Consider the following 19,005-nt stretch of genomic DNA (forward strand, 5'->3'; position numbering starts at 1 on the left):
GAGATATATGCATATCTATATTTATATAGCTAAACACAAACACACAAACACATCCCCCTCACACAGTTTTATATATATATAAACTGTAAGTAGCACCTCCCAGCAATCATTGTGAGGTGCATGTATCTGTGGTGCTGAGATTCACTATGGGTAAAATGACATAACCCCTCTGATAAAGAACAAATGTAGAAAAGCAGAAAGAGAAACAATGATTTGCAGAAGTCAGGAGTTTAAAAAAAGCAGATTGGGAGGATCAGGTTGGGGTGAAAGGAATGTTCAGGGAACATGTAAGGCAGTAGTATGATGTACCTGCAAGAAGCATGTCGACGGTCTGAAACAGAAAGACAGAGAGAGAGAGAGAGATGTGAACCTGCTAGTTACAGGTAAGTCACGTGGTAAGGTGAAAATACCTTTTTTTTGTGTGGAATAAAGGGCATCAGTCTGTTCTTGGTTGTATACATCTGCCTGTTTAATGAAGCTAGACAATCTGAGAAACATTTTGTGTTGAACTGACTAAACAGAAAATGCCCTATGTTATATGAAAAGCTGAAATCCCAGCTATTCTAGCTATTCCACAACAGCTTGAACATCTATATTGTTCTTTCTAACTAAATCTGCTTACTTTTAAACAAACAGAGCTATTTATATAACTGCAACATACTTCAGTATACATGAATATGTGTGTATGATTGTATAGGCATGTTTCATGCAACATTCACCAGATTACAATTTTACCTTGAATCATGGGCGTCTGTATGTCCTGGCCATCCACAGCTACACCACCACCATGCTTGAGTTTGATAATCATGTTGTCCATATCCTGGAGGCGCACAGATGCCGACTTGACACAGACTGCATCTGGATCATCTGCACACTAAAACGTAAAATAGGTTACTATTGAAAAAGGCCCAGGGAGATCAGTGTTCTACCCCAGAAAACAAATACAAAATAAGTAAATACATAAATAAATAAAAAATGCATAAATAAATACAATAAACCAAACATAGAAACTATTTATTATTTATTTTATTTATTCTAATATTTATACATTTGTTAACCAGGTAGGTGCTTTAGCCCAAAGACCCTTTTCAGGCAAGACCCAGGGCACAAGGGCAGTAAAGTACAAAAAATACAAGTAGAAATATGATTATAAAAAGCTCAATGGATTACAATAGGCAGACACAGCAAAGTTACCAGACGTAACAGCATGTACTATTGGTTTAATTACCGACGTGCTTTAACAATGTGATTGCTGTAACAATAAAATGTACGTCTTAATAACAGTCACTGAGAATAAGACAAAGGAGAATGAGAGTATAAGAAAGTGGCAAAGGTAGGGGGCTAATAAGCGGTATAAGCTATAGGCAATGTGGGGGTGATAGTGGAAGGTAAAGGAAGATTATAGGCAATGTGGGGGTGATAGTGGAGGGTAAAGGAAGATTATAGGCAATGTGGGGGTGATAGTGGAGGGTAAAGGAAGATTATAGGCAATGTGGGGGTGATTGTGGAGGGTAAAGGAAGATAATACTAGATAGATACACGTACGTCAGCATGATTTATTTGTTTATTTTTTAAGCTAGAAGAGCTTAGCCTTATGATTTGAACTTGCAGCTTCAGTCAGCCTACAGATCTATCTAGTTACATATTTTGTATCCCTGTATAAAACTGAAGAGTACTAGTATAGCATTAACCTACCGGTGGGTGAAGAGTGAGCTCTCGATCTTCAGATGCCTGTGGTTCAACCCCACAATAAGTGGAGTTCTTCCACAGGAAATCACTGTCAGTGAGTTGTACTGGCAGTGATGCCTTTTTTTGGGAGGTGTTTTCTACTTCTTTGAGGTAATATGACCATGGAGTTGGTATATATAAGCTCGGGGGCTGTGTGGGCTTGTCCACCTGCAGAAAAAAAGTGTTTTTCAGCATTTGTTTTTTCAGTGAATGCAGTTTGAGGATCCCAATCTTTGGTGCATTTGTTTTCACCTACTCATAGTGAAAATCTCAACCTGGTCTATGACATTAATAGAACTTGTTGGCAGGATAGATTTGTGTCCCAAAGACTCCCCAGTCTGTGGAACAGACTCCCTCTCCATGTCAAGCAGAGTACCTCTCTAGCCCTCTTTAAGAGGAACCTGGATGACTGGATGGGAAACAGAAAATACACCCCTGGGATCCCACCTGTGTCCCTGCTGAACAAGGGAAACAGGTGCTGACTTTGTGAGAACATAGGTGAAATTCTTGGCTAGGCTTATAAGGGCCTCTGTGCTAATAACCTAGTATCATCCTATGAACCTATGAACCTAAACTTAGTAAGGAGTACAATAATAAAGGCACATCATTTGACAGTCAAATAAATACAATATATTGACCAGAAAAAAACAGTAAAGTCTGAAATGGAATAGCTAATCTGTAGCAAAAACTATGTGTATCATGGCTTACCAACAAGTTTCTAACTCTTCTTGACATACTCTAAGCGTCATTTCCCTGAAGCCCTTGTGGGCTGGCATATAAAAAGGTCTGTAGAGAAAAGGGAATAATGACCAGGCTGTGGTCCAAATTTCTCATTTTTTAAATTATATAGCATCCTAAGTTGAAACAACCATGGATTGTGACTGCTTATGATGTGGATAGCTTAAAGTGAAATGCTTCTTATTTTATATAGATGTTTCATACAGTTGGCGGCCTGTCTTACACAGCAAGTTTATCATTTTTGTTTGCTTTCTCTTCACTCACTAACCATATGTCCAGCTGAGAACAAGATACACAGGCTGGTATGGACAGCACTTCATTTCCATACAACTTCCATATTTATCTTGACTTAATGGTTGTTGCATCATATGGCAGTCTACTTCAAAGGTGAATAAGAGACTTCCGAAAGTTCTCACATTTCATGTAATATTGTTTAACATTGGATGTAAAAGACATTTGTATTAATGTAACAGGATGTAGCTATGAGAAACATGGAATATAGCAAGGTCTGGTGTTTGGAAAGGCACAAACATAATTGTCATTTTCATCTTCTTCTACACACATACATGCCAAAAGAAATGAGGCAACTGACTGGAACAAGCCCATTTTCTCAGTGTACACCTAAGAAGAAAAGATCTACATATACGAATACATTTGGCTTTTACACCAAATGTGAGTTAAATTGTCTGCATCCTACTTACAACATCCTATAATTTCAATCATACATAGGATAGCATTTAAGAAGAAAAAATACATAGAAATAAAGTACTTAGTATGAGCAAGAAGTAATGTTATTTGAACGTGTAGAGAACTGAAGATACAGGTATTGCACACTATTACGCAAAAAAGTCACACCTTATCAGTAAATCAGATTTGGGAATAATGCAACAGAAGGTAGAAATGACATAACAGAAAAAAAAATCAATTGTGTGAATGGAACACGTAAATACAGGAGTAGGAATGTACTTTTAGGTGAGTTTAAGGAGTACAAAGACAACATTATAACAGGAGACATTATTTAATACCTGAATTATGAAATCAGACAGGCTTAAATCCTTTAGCTTCCGACAGATCTGTGAAGATGCATGGATTATGAAATCAGGCAGGCTTAAACCTGTTAGCTACAGACAGATCTGTGAAGAAGTTAATAGGAGCATATTATTTTTTCCTTGGTTGCTTTTTACTTTGCATTTTTAATGTATCTGGTACTTTAATGAATCCTTACTGTCACCTTATCCCTCCCTCTCACACTCTTTCTCTCTCTCTCTGTCTCCATCCCTCCCTCCGTCTCTCTCTCCTTCATCCCTCCCTTCCTCTCTCTCTCTTGTTTCCTATTCTATGTTAATAAGTGCTAGAAGGAGACCATTTGTAATTATAAAGTGCTTCCAGAGTCTGCTGACAAGACATATAAATGGAAAGAAGATGAGGTGGAAATGCGGAGACATTACTGATTAGAATTAAAAAAAGTTGAGCTAGAGATACAGCCTTGGAAACACCTGCAATGGGATTCAATTAAGGCACATGAAAAGCTAAAATGATTGAAATACTTGAAAAAGAGTTTGCAGGGCAAGTGAAAGGACAATCCTATCAGACATATATGTTTTTGATGGTTTAATATTAAAATGTGTATTGGCATTCACGTAAAACTGTGAAGGTCAAATGCATGTTTCCCAGTTTCCGTAATGCCGATACAGAACTGTTTGAATCCACAGTAGCTAATGCTAGTGTGCATTCGCTAATGCTGATCGACATTCTGATACCAAATCGCACTACAGTGGGGTTCAGAAAACTTTCCCTTTTGCCCACTGTAGTGCGATCTCCGAGTTGGAATATATATAAGTTACAGGGGATGTAGGGAGGCAGGGGGGCTTGCCCCCTGCAAATCAACTAAAACCAGTGTTATATAATTAAAAGTTTTAGGAGACATTAAACAAAATAGCTTGGGTGTCCGATGTCACCTCCTGCTATTTCATTTAACGTCGAATGCAGACATCAGTGAAAGGTTGGTTGGAATTGTAGGCAGGTAGAAATTATGGATACAACATTATTTTTTGATTTCTTGACTACAATTTGTTTTTCACTTTCCATATTTTAATAGTAAACTGTTTTTGACAATATTACCAAAGAACATATTCCTCCTACCATCGAATACATTGCTGAGGTTGAACAAAGGTATAATGATGTATAAAAGCTTGACATGATTCCTTGATGCAGTACTGCTGTTTTACTTACTGGACAGTCCTTGCATGGGCATGCAGAGAAGTACCTCTAGCACCATAAGTCAAGATCTGACCTCTGCCTCTATGAAATTTGTCCAAAAGCACATTTTGTTGAAATAATAAGGGTAAGGAAATAATAAGGGTCATAGGCGTAGTAAGAGGGAATCCTATAAAACATTATGCAGCTTTTTTACTGCCCAAAAAGAGATGCAATACATCTTTATAAGAACAATCCTAGAGAACCTTTTCCAGTTTTCAATTCCCTGGACAGCTTTGGCTGGTGGGTTAAGTACACAGTTTAACAAAATACATTACACTGGACAAATGACTGCTTACACAGAAGTGAACAAACAGAGGAAACTAGGAATTATGTAATATCTCACTGTTTTCTGAAAACCCTATCAAAGATTTAGAAAACGTTTCTGAATCCTTGAGGTCTGGTATCACTGACACTGAATGCATAAGCTGTATGTGGAGGAAACAATGGCTAGCGAGCTATACTGATAAGCTTATAAAAAGGAAGATGAGTCTAATATAACCTGCATACTATGACATAAAGTATTCAAGTCTGGGGTTGGAAATGTTGTGCAGTCTATAAAGACAGCAACAATTCCACTGCTAACTGGTCCAACAAAATGCCAAACTGAAACAGAAGTGGGATTGGCAGATATTCTTCAGTTAATTAGTACAATGTCTTTGAAAAGAGCTACAGCTATTCTAGACTTAAAAATATGACAAATCAAAGATGTCAAATCCCTCAGTCAAATTTAACCTGACAAGTTCAGAACGTTATTGTTTTAGCATATTTGGTAAGAAAAATCAAGTCAGTCCAGTTGGAAGAGAAATTCTGAAAGTCACATATGATATGACAAAAGTAGGGAGATAAAAGAGGATGCTAAAACTTTGCAGGTAATTTGGACATTTATGTTGGCAAAATCAAAATGTTGTGTTTGGGATCTAGCTTCAATTATACCACTGTATAAAGTATTAATTTATTAAGCAAGATGTTACAGAAACTGAGATCAGAGGTTTCACCAATTAGGTGGAAATTACTTTTTAAAACTAAATATGTTTAGTGATATATTATGTGGAAACATGCCTAATTGAAGAATGCATGGTGGAGTTTCTCCTTGTTAATATGAGAACAAGAGAAGTTATTAACTACCTGCTGGGAATTGAAAAAGATCTCCTGAGTTGTACATGCCATACTAGAAGGAGAGTATATTTCCTTAATAGAAGGAATCGACAGTGTTTTGCTTTTAGAAACCCCGTTTTCAGAGCTCTAGTTAGGTGATATATGTAGACATATACTCCTTCATCCTTTTTAATTTCTCCAAATCATTTGGGTTTTGATGGGAATGGACCCCATTCCTAAGTCAAAGTATGATTAAAGTTCATGAAATGAGTATTCTTTCAGGATGTCAGCCAGAAGTGCTTTTCTCAGCACCCACAATGTACCCAGTAATGACTCCTTTGGCAATTCATATGGGGTTACATGTATTGGTAACATATCTAAATACTATTGTAGATGCTTTTTTATAAGACCCATTGCTTCTACTACTGTTGGAACTATCTGGGTATCTTTCTTCCACATTCCTCATGTCTGCCTGCAAATCCTGATTTTTATGACTTTGTGTTTGTCTGTATGCAAGACACTGTAGTCAATGGGTTTAGTGATTTCAATGATCAGTGCTACTTTTGTCTTCTTTTCATGGACCACTATATCTGGTTTTCTAGCATCTATCTTTTGAACTGACGGTATTGGGTGATCCCATGTGATGTAGACTTCATCATTTTTTATGATGCTTTATTTATTTATTTATTTTTATTTATTTTACATTTGTTAACCGGGAAATTCCGACTGGACCAGATCCATTTTCAGCGGAGGCCCGGGGGGAAAAGCTCCAACATCAAGTTATACAAATACAGTACATCCAGCATAATACACAAAACAGGTTACATCATGTATGATGAGCATAGTAATATAACAAGAATTAATAAAAACACTCCAGGTAAAAGATATAGAACATGGGTAAAAAGACAATGTCAGTCATACTTTGGTAAGAAAAGAAAATATATCAAGTAAGATTCTACAGTTAAAAGTACCCTTTCAGATGACCAAGCCTACAGGGGATCAAAGCTCCAGCATGTGATCAGAGAGGAATTTGGGGAGTTAATAGTAGTATGGGTAGGGTTATGTGATACAAGGGCATAACCATGTACTAAGAAGGTGCGATTTGAGGGAGTTTTTGAATATGGATGTGGAGGGGGCAGTGGACACAGATAGGGGAAGAGAATTACAATTTCTGGCAACGGTGTGGGAGTAGAGTGCTTTCCCTGCATTATTGTTAGCCTTGGTGATGGACAGGACAGATTTTTCATTGGATCTTAGGTATCGGTTTGTAGTATAGATAGTAAGTAGGTTGGATAATGAGGGGGTTTTTATAGGATATTTGAGAATATTGTAGGCTTTATGGCTCATCTTTCCAGTGTTCTTCAGATACTTCAATATTTTAATGTTTGTACAATTCCCAGTGCAACAGTCTTGCTACATTATTATGCCTTTCAGTATCAGTCCTTCTGCCATTAGTATATCACAACCAGCAACAAGGTGTGCAACTGTTTCCAGTTCTGTTTTACAAAACCTACATTTGTCTGTTTCTTCCACATGCTCAATGGACTTTGTAAACCAAAGTCCATTATCTTGGGCCACCAACATTAACCTTTCATCTTTTGGTTTGAATTCACCTCTCCTTAACAATTCCTGCATTCCATCCTGTTCAACGTGAAGTTCTTCCAGGAGTTTTCTATGCTTACTACTATATTTATGCATTTTTCACATTTCTTGTCTTCTCATCTGGTCTTTCACCTTATATTCTTTCTTTTGTTTTTTTTGGCACATTTAGTTGCTGCCTGATTTTTATCTAATTCTGGTTTGATTTCCGTTCCTGCTTGATGCTGATATGCTTCTGCTAAACTAAACAGGGGAGTCATCTTAAATTTATTCTCCTCATGTTTCAAAACTTTCACTACATTTGGGTCTTGTGGGGTCAGCAATGTATGCAGTCCCACATTTGCAGATCTATGCATGTAATCAATTTCAAGTAGGCCCATCCCTCCTTCGGAATGGGGAATATATAATCTTGGTATGCACTGATTTTTATAAATCATATGATGAGCATGAAACGTCCTTCTTGTTTTCCTGTCCAACCTATCCGACACCTTTTGGGGGCCAGTCAGTCACTCACTCACTCCAAAACTGTGTGATATGAAAGGAAGAGCAAATTGGTTTATAGCCTGAATTTTGTTCCTGGATGTCAACACTGTTTTCAGGATTAATTTAAGTATTCTAAAATATTCCTTACTAAGTTTTACTTGCATTTGTTCATGTTTTATTGTTGACCCTTCATCAGTTCCCAAATATTTATACACTCCTTCTTGCTCAAGTTCTTTTATATCACATTCTTGTCCCAAACTGATGTTTTCTTGGTGCTGCAGCTTTCCTGCTTTAAAGGTTGGTTTTGCACATTTATCAAGACCAAATGACATTCTTATATCATATGAAAAATCTTTGACTACTTGCAATTGTGCTTTCAGTTCCTCATCTGATGAGCTATATAGTTTTAAATAACCGACAAAGAGAAGATGAGACGTCTTTATACTTTTTTGCTTTCTAGGAGCCAAATTACAGCTATGACCTAATCTGTTAAGCAGACAACTTAATGGGTTAAGGGCAAGGCAAAAGAGCATGGTGACAAGAGTCACCATGAAATATCCCCCTTTGGATTTTTATACCTGGAATAATAATTTGCCCTTATCATGGCTTAACTGCAAAGTGGCTTGCCTCTGTTTCATGGTCGCTGTGATGTAATTTATCAGTGTACAGTGTATCTTATACATTTGTAAGCACTGTTTTATCCATGAATGTGGGATACTGGCAAATGCATTTTTTTGTAGTCAATCCACGCCATATTAAGATTTTCCCCATTTTTACAGTTCTCCATTATGGCTTTATTTAACTCTTTCATCATGTAAGTTTTGCTACTGTTCATGAAGGATGCTCCTTAAGTCCAGGAAAGTTGTTTAAGAGAAGGACCTGTGCCTAGAGATAAACATTATAATAAAGCTAATTCTGTATGGGAAGATGTGGCACAGTCTGTAGCCAAGCAACAAATCAGGCTGCTTAAAAACACACTCCTTCTTCAGCATGTATGAACATTGGGAGAATGGTACCCAGATTTAAAAAATGGAGACAGCTGTATTAATTGTTTTATTATTGTTACAACAAACTATTTTCAGCTGTCTAGTTTTTGATGATTGCTTCCCTGAAGAAGAAATTTGAAAGTGCTACAAATGTTTAATGTATTTTACTTACCTAGGCATCCATCTGACACTATTAACATGTGAATTAAATTACTTTGGTTTATGGACATTCCTGTTTTACACATTGCATTTTACTGACTCCATTTTAGTCACTTGCTTGAATCTTCTGCCTCAATGGAGGCCTGAGGCATAGCCTCTCTCTCTTCTTCATCTCTGTGGTTTTAAACTTCTTGGATTTGTTTTGGCAATTGCTATGTTATCTAAAGCTGATCAAAACTGCACGTTAGGTGGTTATTTTAGCAGACAGTTATCTGTCCAGACTTGCTCTGGGTCTTCTGAATGCTCAAAAGTTATTTAAACGATAGAGGGAATTGTAACAATTTTGATTGGTAGTTTATTTAAATTATTTAAACTATAGCTGGAAGTGAAACAATTCTGATTGGTGGTTTATGATCTTGCTGATAATCCAATGGGAGTGCGAGGAGTGGGTTTACCTTTCAGCACAAATATGAATAAAGGATTCAGCCCACTCTTATACACCTACACGTGCTGATTGGCTACTGGCCCTAGCCACTGCCATTAACTATACAATAAAAACTAAGTAGCGCTAGGATGCAATAATAAAGGACTGAGAAATGAACTTCTGTCTACCGGTTATTTGGACTGACTACTATATATTTCTTGGGGATGCAATGGGATGCTGACTGATTTATAAGGCAGAGAGATACCTCTCTGTGGTGCATTTCCTACCTCTACTGAGTATTTTTGGTTGGTTATACTGATTCTGTCTATTTTACTGGTAGTAAACTACCACTCTTAAGTCTAAAAGGACTAGGACCTTTATGGGATACAGGTTGAGTTTCCCTTTGCGAGTACACCCGAGCATTTTGAGCTGTCTAGTTTTTCTATGTTTGGCATACACTTTTTCATTTTGTGCCATAAGCAGTGTGGTAGAGCTATTCTTAGAATTGCTCTGCTGCACTATTCATATTCTGGTAATACTTCTGGGGTACAGCACATAGCAATCTAGCATTAGCCATGCCCTGATGCACTATTCATATGCTGGGAATACTTCTGGGGTACAGAGTATAGCTATTTAGCATTAGCCATGCCCTGATGCACTATTTATATGCTGGTAATACTTATGGGGTACAGCACATAGCAATCTAGCATTAGCCATGCCCTACTGCACTATTCATATGCTGATATACTTTTGGGGTACAGCACATAGCTATCTAGCATTAGCCATGCCCTACTGCACCATTCATATGCTGATATACTTTTGGGGTACAGCACATAGCTATCTAGCATTAGCCATGCTCGCAGGCAGGCATGTCTGCAGGAAGCTTCAGCAGTGCAACTGTTGCTCATACTATACGCCAGTGCCTTCATCCTGCTGTACTGATACAACAGTCTAATAATCACTCAGACATAAGGCACTGCTGTTGAGAAGGTTAGTGCACTGCATTATGCCTTCCTGAATCCTTTAGAGTAACATATATGCAATGGATAGCATTCAGCTACTTTTAATGCAGGGTTTACTCATGGCTGATGTGATTTGGCTCAGTATGCAAACCTCAGCAATAGGCAAACTTACATTATCCACACCCCATGTCAAATATGGTTACTATACAATGATATTATTTAAAAAAAATTGAATTTACGTTTTCTAAATAACACCATTGTATTACAACACTTTTTCTATTTATTTATTTATTTCACTAACTGAAGTGTTTGGGGCCACCTTACCATTTTCCTTTGCATGCTTATGTCTGTTTATTTGACGATGCCTCCACAGAATATCAGATTTAATGCAGATGGTATTACCTGCATCTAGGTGATTATGTTTACATGCTTCCAGACTCAATCCATCATGAGATATTTTAATGTTTTTTTTTTTTTTTTATTATTTGATAAATATAGTTTGAGACATTGCTATATGTGAGAGTAGAATTTTTGTTTTATCTTATGTAACCAGATAACTTAAGTTTCTTCTCTTAGCAGTGAAGAAAAAAACTGTACCCGAGGCATTTTTTTTTTACATTGCAGCTTCAATTGCAGAGACTTTTTTTCAAGAATGTTTTATTTTATTTTCATATTGTAAAACACATTCATTTGACAGTTAACAATTACAATGTTATTTGAGGCAGTAAACAACAAAACAAACATGCAAAGTCATATTAAAACCATCAGAAAAGTGAAAAGATCTAACAAACTTATATATATATACTATTTACAATATGTGCTACAAAGAGAAAACATGGTGGTCAGAAAATAATAAGAAAAAAACAGATTTAGACTACTGGATTACAAAAGGGAAGTGGAATAGATGTAACACAATCACCTATATAATGTCACCAATAGAGTTTAGAATTCCTGCCTATTTTAATATTTTAATATGTGTTCTAGGAGAAGGTTCCAGTATATTTGATAGTAGGAATGTTTATTCCTCTTCCTTGTTATAAGTTTATGTGAGGATATATATTTGACTGCCATATGTCAGAAGCCTATCTAAGAGAGCTTAGAGAAGTCTAACCAGTTTTAAGTTATATAGAGTTTAACTAATGCAACGAGGGTTATTAGAATATGCATTTTTTTGATTTGATCATTTTAGGTGGTAGTATTAAGAACAGCAAACTCCCAAGACAGTGTTGACTTTGCTTAGCCCATTTTTTCTAACCTCACCTTCAGAGAGAACCAAAGTTTATGCGTGAATTTGCAGTTCCATAAATATGGAACAAATCAGCTTTGGGATACTGGCAGCATGGACATTGAGGAGAGAGATTTGGATTGAATTTATTAAGTTTCACTACACAACTAAGTGCAGTGACTTTTGTTTATGTTTATTTGATTTGAGAGCAAGACTTGTTCCCACGGGGAATGCTCAAGCTGCACTGAGCACATGCTGGTGAGCGGCCAATCATTACTCATATTGTTCAAAAATAATTTACATTTATGGTATAATTACTCATATGCTAGTTTTTTATCAGTGAGATTACTCATACATCATGAGAAGAAACATTCTACGCATTCTTGTAGCCTTAGACACTAGAGGAACTGACGGTTGGATACATGTTAATCAAGAGTAAACAGGAGAAAAATTTGGAAAGAAAAATTAAACAGGATACGCTGTTCACAGAGACAGTGCATTGCGAGATGGGAGCCCTTCCAGGCAATTTTTGTAAAACAGGTAATAATAAGCTGCAAAATGAATAAAGTTAGAATACGGAGGGCCAAAGCTTACATTCCCCAAGGAAACCTGGCCAAGAGTTTTTTCAGGTTTCTAATTACAGGGTGCAGCTGTCAGGAACATAAATATTAATACCACTTTTTTTCATAAACAAGGACTTTACCCCACACTACAGTTTCTTAGTAGATCTCTTGTCTTGTTATTTCATTATAAATGTTCACCACAGATATAAATTCCTCTAGCCAAGTATTGCAATTTCTTGAAAGCATCCATGTTGTACAGAGCTGGTTTGCACCTGAACCACCATGTTTGATATAGTTGAACCCCCCCCCCCACACACACACACACACACATACATGCAGTCACATCCAAATATACACACGAGCATGCTCACACAAACAAACAAACACACACACACACACACACACACACACACACACACACACACACACACACACACACACACACACACAAAACCTAAATGTAGTATATTCTTGGATCTGTAAATATGCTTTGTTCATTTCTTATCTGAGCACACACACACACACACACACACACACACACACACACACACACACACACACACACACACACACACACACACACACACACACTCATATGCACACATGGACACTCACAACTGTGAGACTTGTGGGAGATGCCTATGCAAATTAACATTTTTAGCATTTATCTGCAGATACAAGTACATTCATTTTGCAAAACCATGACTAAGAGAAGGGTGAAAACCTGTGCAAGATGGTAAGTGAAAATGAAAAGCTGTCTGGAAAACAAACTAGGAAAATGCAAAATATCTGAGATTAGGCATGACAAAAGGACTGACAACAGTAAGGGCATTGAAAAGAATGAAAGTATGGTAAAATTTGCCTTACAAGACACATATCATTTTCAGTGCACTCATGACCATCCTGTGACTCAGCAAAGTTTTTATCCTTTCTTTCAGCTATCCGTACTCACTTCTTCTAATGTTTTCATGCTGCTGTGTATAATGATATGCTGCTATTCCTGTAGCATAGGCCATCTCATTCATTATAAGTTCATAGGTTCATAGGTTCATACTAGGCTATCTGCCCTAGGGCATTTACAAACCTAGCCAGAGTGTGTATGGCTTTCGCCACCCATTTTAAATGAATTTTGCTATGCCCTTTTTCGATGTTAGTATACTGTGCCTCTGTCTAACAGTGACACAGAAGTGATACCCGGAGTAAATCTACGATCTCCCATCCACTCATCAAGATTCCTCTTGAAGAGAGTCAATGAGGGACTCTGCCTAACCTGGACTGGGATTTTATTCCAGAGTGAAGGGAGCCTCTGGGTTATGAATCTGTCCCTCCAGCATGTCCTATTTATTTCAGTGCTGAGGTTCAAGTCTCGAGCGTAGCTCGATGGGATTTGGATTTTCTGAGGTGCAGCATGTCCATTAATTCCGGGTTGGACATGGCTTTATATGTCAGGCACAGATCGCCTCTGAGCAGGTGGTATGCCACTGAGTAGTGCTGGAGTTTCTTTAACCGGGCAGCATGTGGCATCTGTTTGAGCCCTTTGATCCTCTTGGTTAGGTACTTTTGGGGTCTTTCCAGTTGCTGCAGATGTCTGGTAAGGTACATCCCAAAAGGGGCATTGTACTCAATTATGGGCCTGATGAGGGATGAGTAAAGAGGCACGATGACCTCCCCTGATCTAGATGTGAATCCCTTCATGATTAGGTGGGCTATATAGAATGTTTTTCTAACCACTTTGGCCACGTGGTTGTTGAATGAGAGATTGCTATCAACTTGGGTCCCAAGGTCCATAATTACTTCTTCTGTACTTAATGGATTACCATCTATGTGGTAATTTGTGGGCACTTTGTTTTTGCCGAAGGGGATGACTATACACTTTTTGGAATTTAGCTTGAGGCCATGGCTCTGGCACTAGTTGTCTGTTTCTATGAGGCCCTTTAGTAGGATGCTTGTGTCGGCTGGAGAGTTGATTATGGCGCCCAGTTTGCAGTCATCTGCGAACTTGGTCAGCCACAGTCCTTCCATGTTGGTCTGTACCTCCGAGAAATATATACCGAACAAGAGAGGTCCCAGGACTGAGCCTTGTGGGATGCCAATTGTAACTGGTTTGGAGTCTGACATGGCTCCAGCAATTCTCACCATGTGGGTTCTGTCCTTGAGCCAGTTTGCAACCCATCTAGTGACATAGGGGTTTATATTTAAGCTGGTGAGCTTATCTATAATGCCCGAGTGGGGTATTGTATTGAAGGCTTTTGCAAAGTCCAGGCAGGCTGTGTGGATCACCTTCCCCTCATCAATGGCCTTGGTGACTGTTTCAAAGAAATTGACCAGGTTTAAGAGGCAGGATCTGCCCTTAACAAAGCCGAACTGGGTAGGATCCAGTGTCTGTAGGTCCCCAATATCTTTATTTATGAGGTCCATGATGATCCTTTCCATAGCTTTGCAGACCAAGCTAGTCAGGCTTATGGGGCGATAGTTTCCAGGATCCGTTGAGGCACCACCTTTGTGGAGAGAGACCACTGTTGCTGTACGCCACTCTTTGGGTACATATCCTGGAGTAAGGCTGAAATTAAACAGTAGTTTTATGTTTGGGTTTAGTTCTTCTTGGAGTTCATGTAGGACGCAGCCCGGGACACCGTCTGGTCCCATTGATGCTGTGTTTTTTTGCTTTGGAGAGGGCGGCTCTTACCTGAGCATCTGAGATGTCAGGGGGGCAGCACTCTGCTGGAATAGATATTTGCCCTTTTGGTGGGGAAGGGGGGGAGAAGTTTACGCTGAACCTGTCAGCTAGGATGTTGGCAATGTCTGTGGGTTCAGTGTATTTTTTTGTCATTTTGGACTAATTCTGAGCATATCTGGGAATTCCCACCCAGGTTCCTAACATAACTAAAGAAAGCCTTGTGATTATCCTTAGTGTCCTGTGCAATTTTTCTCTCGAAGCTGGCCTTAGATGATTTTATGAGTACCCGTAGTTTTTTGCTAATACTGATCAGAGATGCCTTCCCTTTTTGGGATTTTGCTCTATCATGTAGTAGCTTCCTCCTTCTATTGTATAGTTTCTTTATGGCTGGGGTCCACCAGACAGGATGCCTGCCTTTGGAGGATTGGGTCTTGGTTTTGTTTGGGATTGCATGATCCATGCATTCCTGAAGGTGTTAATAGAATGCGTTTATAAAGGATTTTGTGGTCTGGGCTGTATTTTCCACAGGCCCGGGGGCTTTGAAGGATTCCACCTCAGTTTTGAGGAGTGTGAAATTTGCTTTAGAGAAGTTTTTCACTGTGGTTTTCTGGGCAGGGGCTGGGGTCGGGATGTGAATATCTAGTGAGATTAGTTTATGGTCTGATCTTACCAGTGAGGGATACACTTCTGGTCTGGAGCATAGAGTCCCCATGTTGGTGATGATCAGGTCCAGTATGTTTTCCCCTCTTGTGGGAGTGGTAACAAGTTGTTCCATAGCATTTGAGTTTATAAATTCTAGGAACCTTTAGGCTAGGGTGTTGGAGCTAGAGTAATGCTCCCAGTCTATGTTTGGGTAGTTGAAGTCGCCCAATATAATGGTGTTTGGAGAGATCTTCATATTTTCCAGTGTTCTCAGGAAGGCCGAGTGGGGTTCCTGGGTTTGGGAGGGTGGTCTGTAGCAGGCTATAAACTGGAAGGCAGTTTTACCCACTGTTAGTTGCACATGGATAGTCTCTGATGCTTCGTGCTGTGCCACCAACCTGGAGGTGTGGGTATCTTTGACGAATATTGATACTCCCCCTCCTTTTGTGGTTCGGTCCAAGTTTTGGGGCCGAAAAACATGGTATGAGGTATAACCTGGTAGTGCTGGGGTGCTCTCGGGAGCTTTGAACCAGGTTTTTGTTACTGCACAGATATCAATGTTCTCCATGCTAAGGAGAGTTTTGAGTGTGTGCATCTTGAGGTTTAGACTTCTGGCATTTAGTAGCATTACTCTTAGTTTCTTATCCCTTGTGATCCCTATGGAGGTGGGTTTGTCTTTTGAGCCTTGTCAAAAAAAGACACTATGGGGGTGGCAAGAGCCTTTGCCAATATCCGAAAGCCCAGGGGTGACAGGTGCAAGCCATCCCTAGCGAAGCATTGTGGCTTGTCGAGCATGTCATCCCAGGCTGACAGGCATTGGATCCCCTTTGAATGACACCAATACTTAAGCCAATTGTTGAAATTATTCATCTTGCCTTCATATTGTGGCATCATTCTTGGTGAGGGTAAGATGCTACTCAAGGTCAGGGTCATACTGGCCTGGGCTACATGCTCAGAGAGCTCCTCTATGTCTCTTTTCATGTAGTCCAGGGAGGTACATCTCAGGTCATTCACACCAGCATGGACAATGACTGAGTCATATTTGTACTTACCTTGGAGTGACCTGAGTGTTTGTGTTATGTGGCGGATCCTAGCGACCGACAGGCAGCTTACCGTGACCTTCTCCTTGTTCAGCCTGGTGAGCGGGACGTCAGTGTGCCTGACGATAGAATCACCTATTACAAGTGTATCAGGTGTGTTGTTTAGCCTTAAGGGCTGTTACTGTTCGGCACACTGGCTTTGTGAGCTATATGTTGCACGTGTTTTGTTTTGGGGTAACGGTTGCTTGGGTGTCTGCTTTGGAGGTCTCTGTTGCTTAGGCAGATTTTTATTTTGAGCCTCCGAGTATGTTTTTGTGTGTTTATGTGTTTGGTTTGCTGTCATGGTAGGTCTATGTGAGACTGGAATTGTAGTGAGTGTGGTTTCCTTCTCCTCCTGACTGGTTACACCAGTACTGAGTTGAGAGAGCTTAGCCTCCAGTTTGGCTATATGGTTGCATCTCTCACATGTGTTGGAATTTGTTGGGAGGCGGAGAGGGTTGTCTGTGTACATGAGGCAGTTGTAACATTGCCACAGGATTCCCAGATTCACCAGCTTGACCGGAGAGGAGATTGACAACTGACCTTTGGACATGCTAGAATAGTATTGGGAATTCCTTTATAATTGAAAAAAGGGCCAATGGGGAACAAGGTACTCAAGGGGAGTTTGTGAGGGTGTAGTGCTTTTAATTTTTTAGTGCTGACTTATATAATTGCTTTAGTGAGCAAGTGCCAGGCTTTAGAGTAGGAATAGGGTGTTTATTATGAGAACTAGATCAGTTCTAAGGGAAAAAGTGAAGAGCAGACTTTGTGGAGCCGAGAATGGTTTAAACCCAATTAAGCGGCGTTGCCCGATGCTGTGCTATGCGCAAAATCGTGCAAAGCCACGCTAAAGCGGGTTTTATACAGGGGGGACTTGAAAGAGCTAGAAATTGGCCCACAACGGCCAATAGACTACCAAATTCTTGTGCTGGGAACACTCCTCCAGGGATAGATAGGCTGCTCTAAGCTCCTCACTGCCACTGGTGAACAAAGAAGCCTCCCTTTATCCAAGAAAGGAAATGGGCAACACAGGAACTTTCCAAAAGTCCAGAATACAGCAAAGCCTGTATTTGGACTACTCTAGGTCAGGAAAGGTGGGAAACAAGGATCATTTTTTTTTTTTTTTTTATTATTTTTTGCAACAAACAGCAGGAAAATGCAATAAATATGTAACACAGGCTAGCGCACTTGAGTGTGTAGCCTCAACAGGTAAATGCAACAAACAGGGCCAACTTTAAAAGTGCAGGTGCAAAAACAACTTTAAACAGTTTAAAACAGTTCAAGAAGTAGAAATACTTGCAGTTTAGCTAGATCGGACAGTCGCCCAGGTAGTAGCAGCAAAAAAAAACACTTTTATCAGGTTAGCAGTCGCTCTTTTAGCCTCACTGCTGCTAGCACCACTCTGCAGGACCACGAGGAGCTTGGCTGAGTAGTAACAAGCGCAAAAACCATGCCAAAGCGGGTTTTATACAGGGGGATTTGAAAGAGCTAGAAACTGGCCCAAAACGGCCAATAGACTTCCAGATTCTTGTGCTGGGAACACTCCTCCAGGGATAGATAGGCTGCTCTAAGCTCCCCACTGCCACTGGTGAACAAAGAAGCCTCCCTTTATCCAAGAAAGGAAATGGGCAACACAGGAACTTTCCAAAAGTCCAGAATACAGCAAAGCCTGTATTTGGACTACTCTAGGTCAGAAAAGATGGGAAACAAGGATAATTTTTTTTTCTTTTTTGCAACAAACAGTAGGAAAATCCAATAAATATGTAACACGGGCTAGCGCACTTGAGTGTGTAGCCTCATCATGTAAATGCAACAAACAGGACAAACTTTAAAAGTGCAGGTGCAAAAACAACTTTAAACAGTTTAAAACAGTTCAAGAAGCAGAAATACTTGCAGTTTAGCCAGATCGGACAGTCGCCCAGGTAGTAGCAGGAAAGAAAACACTTTTATCAGGTTAGCAGTTGCTCTTTTGGCCTCTCTGCTGCTAGCACCACTCTGCAGGACCACGAGGAGCTTGGCTGAGTAGTAACAAGCGCAAAAACCGCGCCAAAGCGGGTTTTATACAGGGGACTTGAAAGAGCTAGAAACTGGCCCAAAACGGCAAATAGACTACCAGATTCTTGTGCTGGGAACACTCCTCCAGGGATAGATAGGCTGCTCTAAGCTCCCCACTGCCACTGGTGAACAAAGAAGCCCCCCTTTATCCAAGAAAGGAAATGGGCAACACAGGAACTTTCCAAAAGTCCAGAATACAGCAACGCTTGTATTTGGACTACTCTAGGTCAGGAAAGGCGGGAAACAAGGATAATTTTTTTTGTTTTTCTTTCTTTTTTTTGCAACAAACAGCAGGAAAATGCAATAAATATGTAACACAGGCTAGCGCACT

General features: G+C 39.5%; 1 protein-coding gene across 1 annotated transcript in view; it reads right to left on the reverse strand.

Moving 5' to 3' along the window:
* VWF (von Willebrand factor) overlaps positions 1–19,005 on the reverse strand; it is a 749,192-nt gene that overhangs the window by 569,312 nt on the left and 160,875 nt on the right. Inside the window, exon 12 of the mRNA XM_044087471.1 lies at positions 736–874. Within this exon, the coding sequence (XP_043943406.1) occupies positions 736–874 (139 nt within the window). The remainder of the gene's footprint in view (positions 1–735; positions 875–19,005) is intronic.

The sequence above is a fragment of the Protopterus annectens genome, chromosome 11.part0 (assembly GCF_019279795.1).
Source record: "Protopterus annectens isolate FY-2018-M chromosome 11.part0, PAN1.0, whole genome shotgun sequence".
In the NCBI taxonomy this organism is placed as follows: Eukaryota; Metazoa; Chordata; order Ceratodontiformes; family Protopteridae; genus Protopterus; species Protopterus annectens.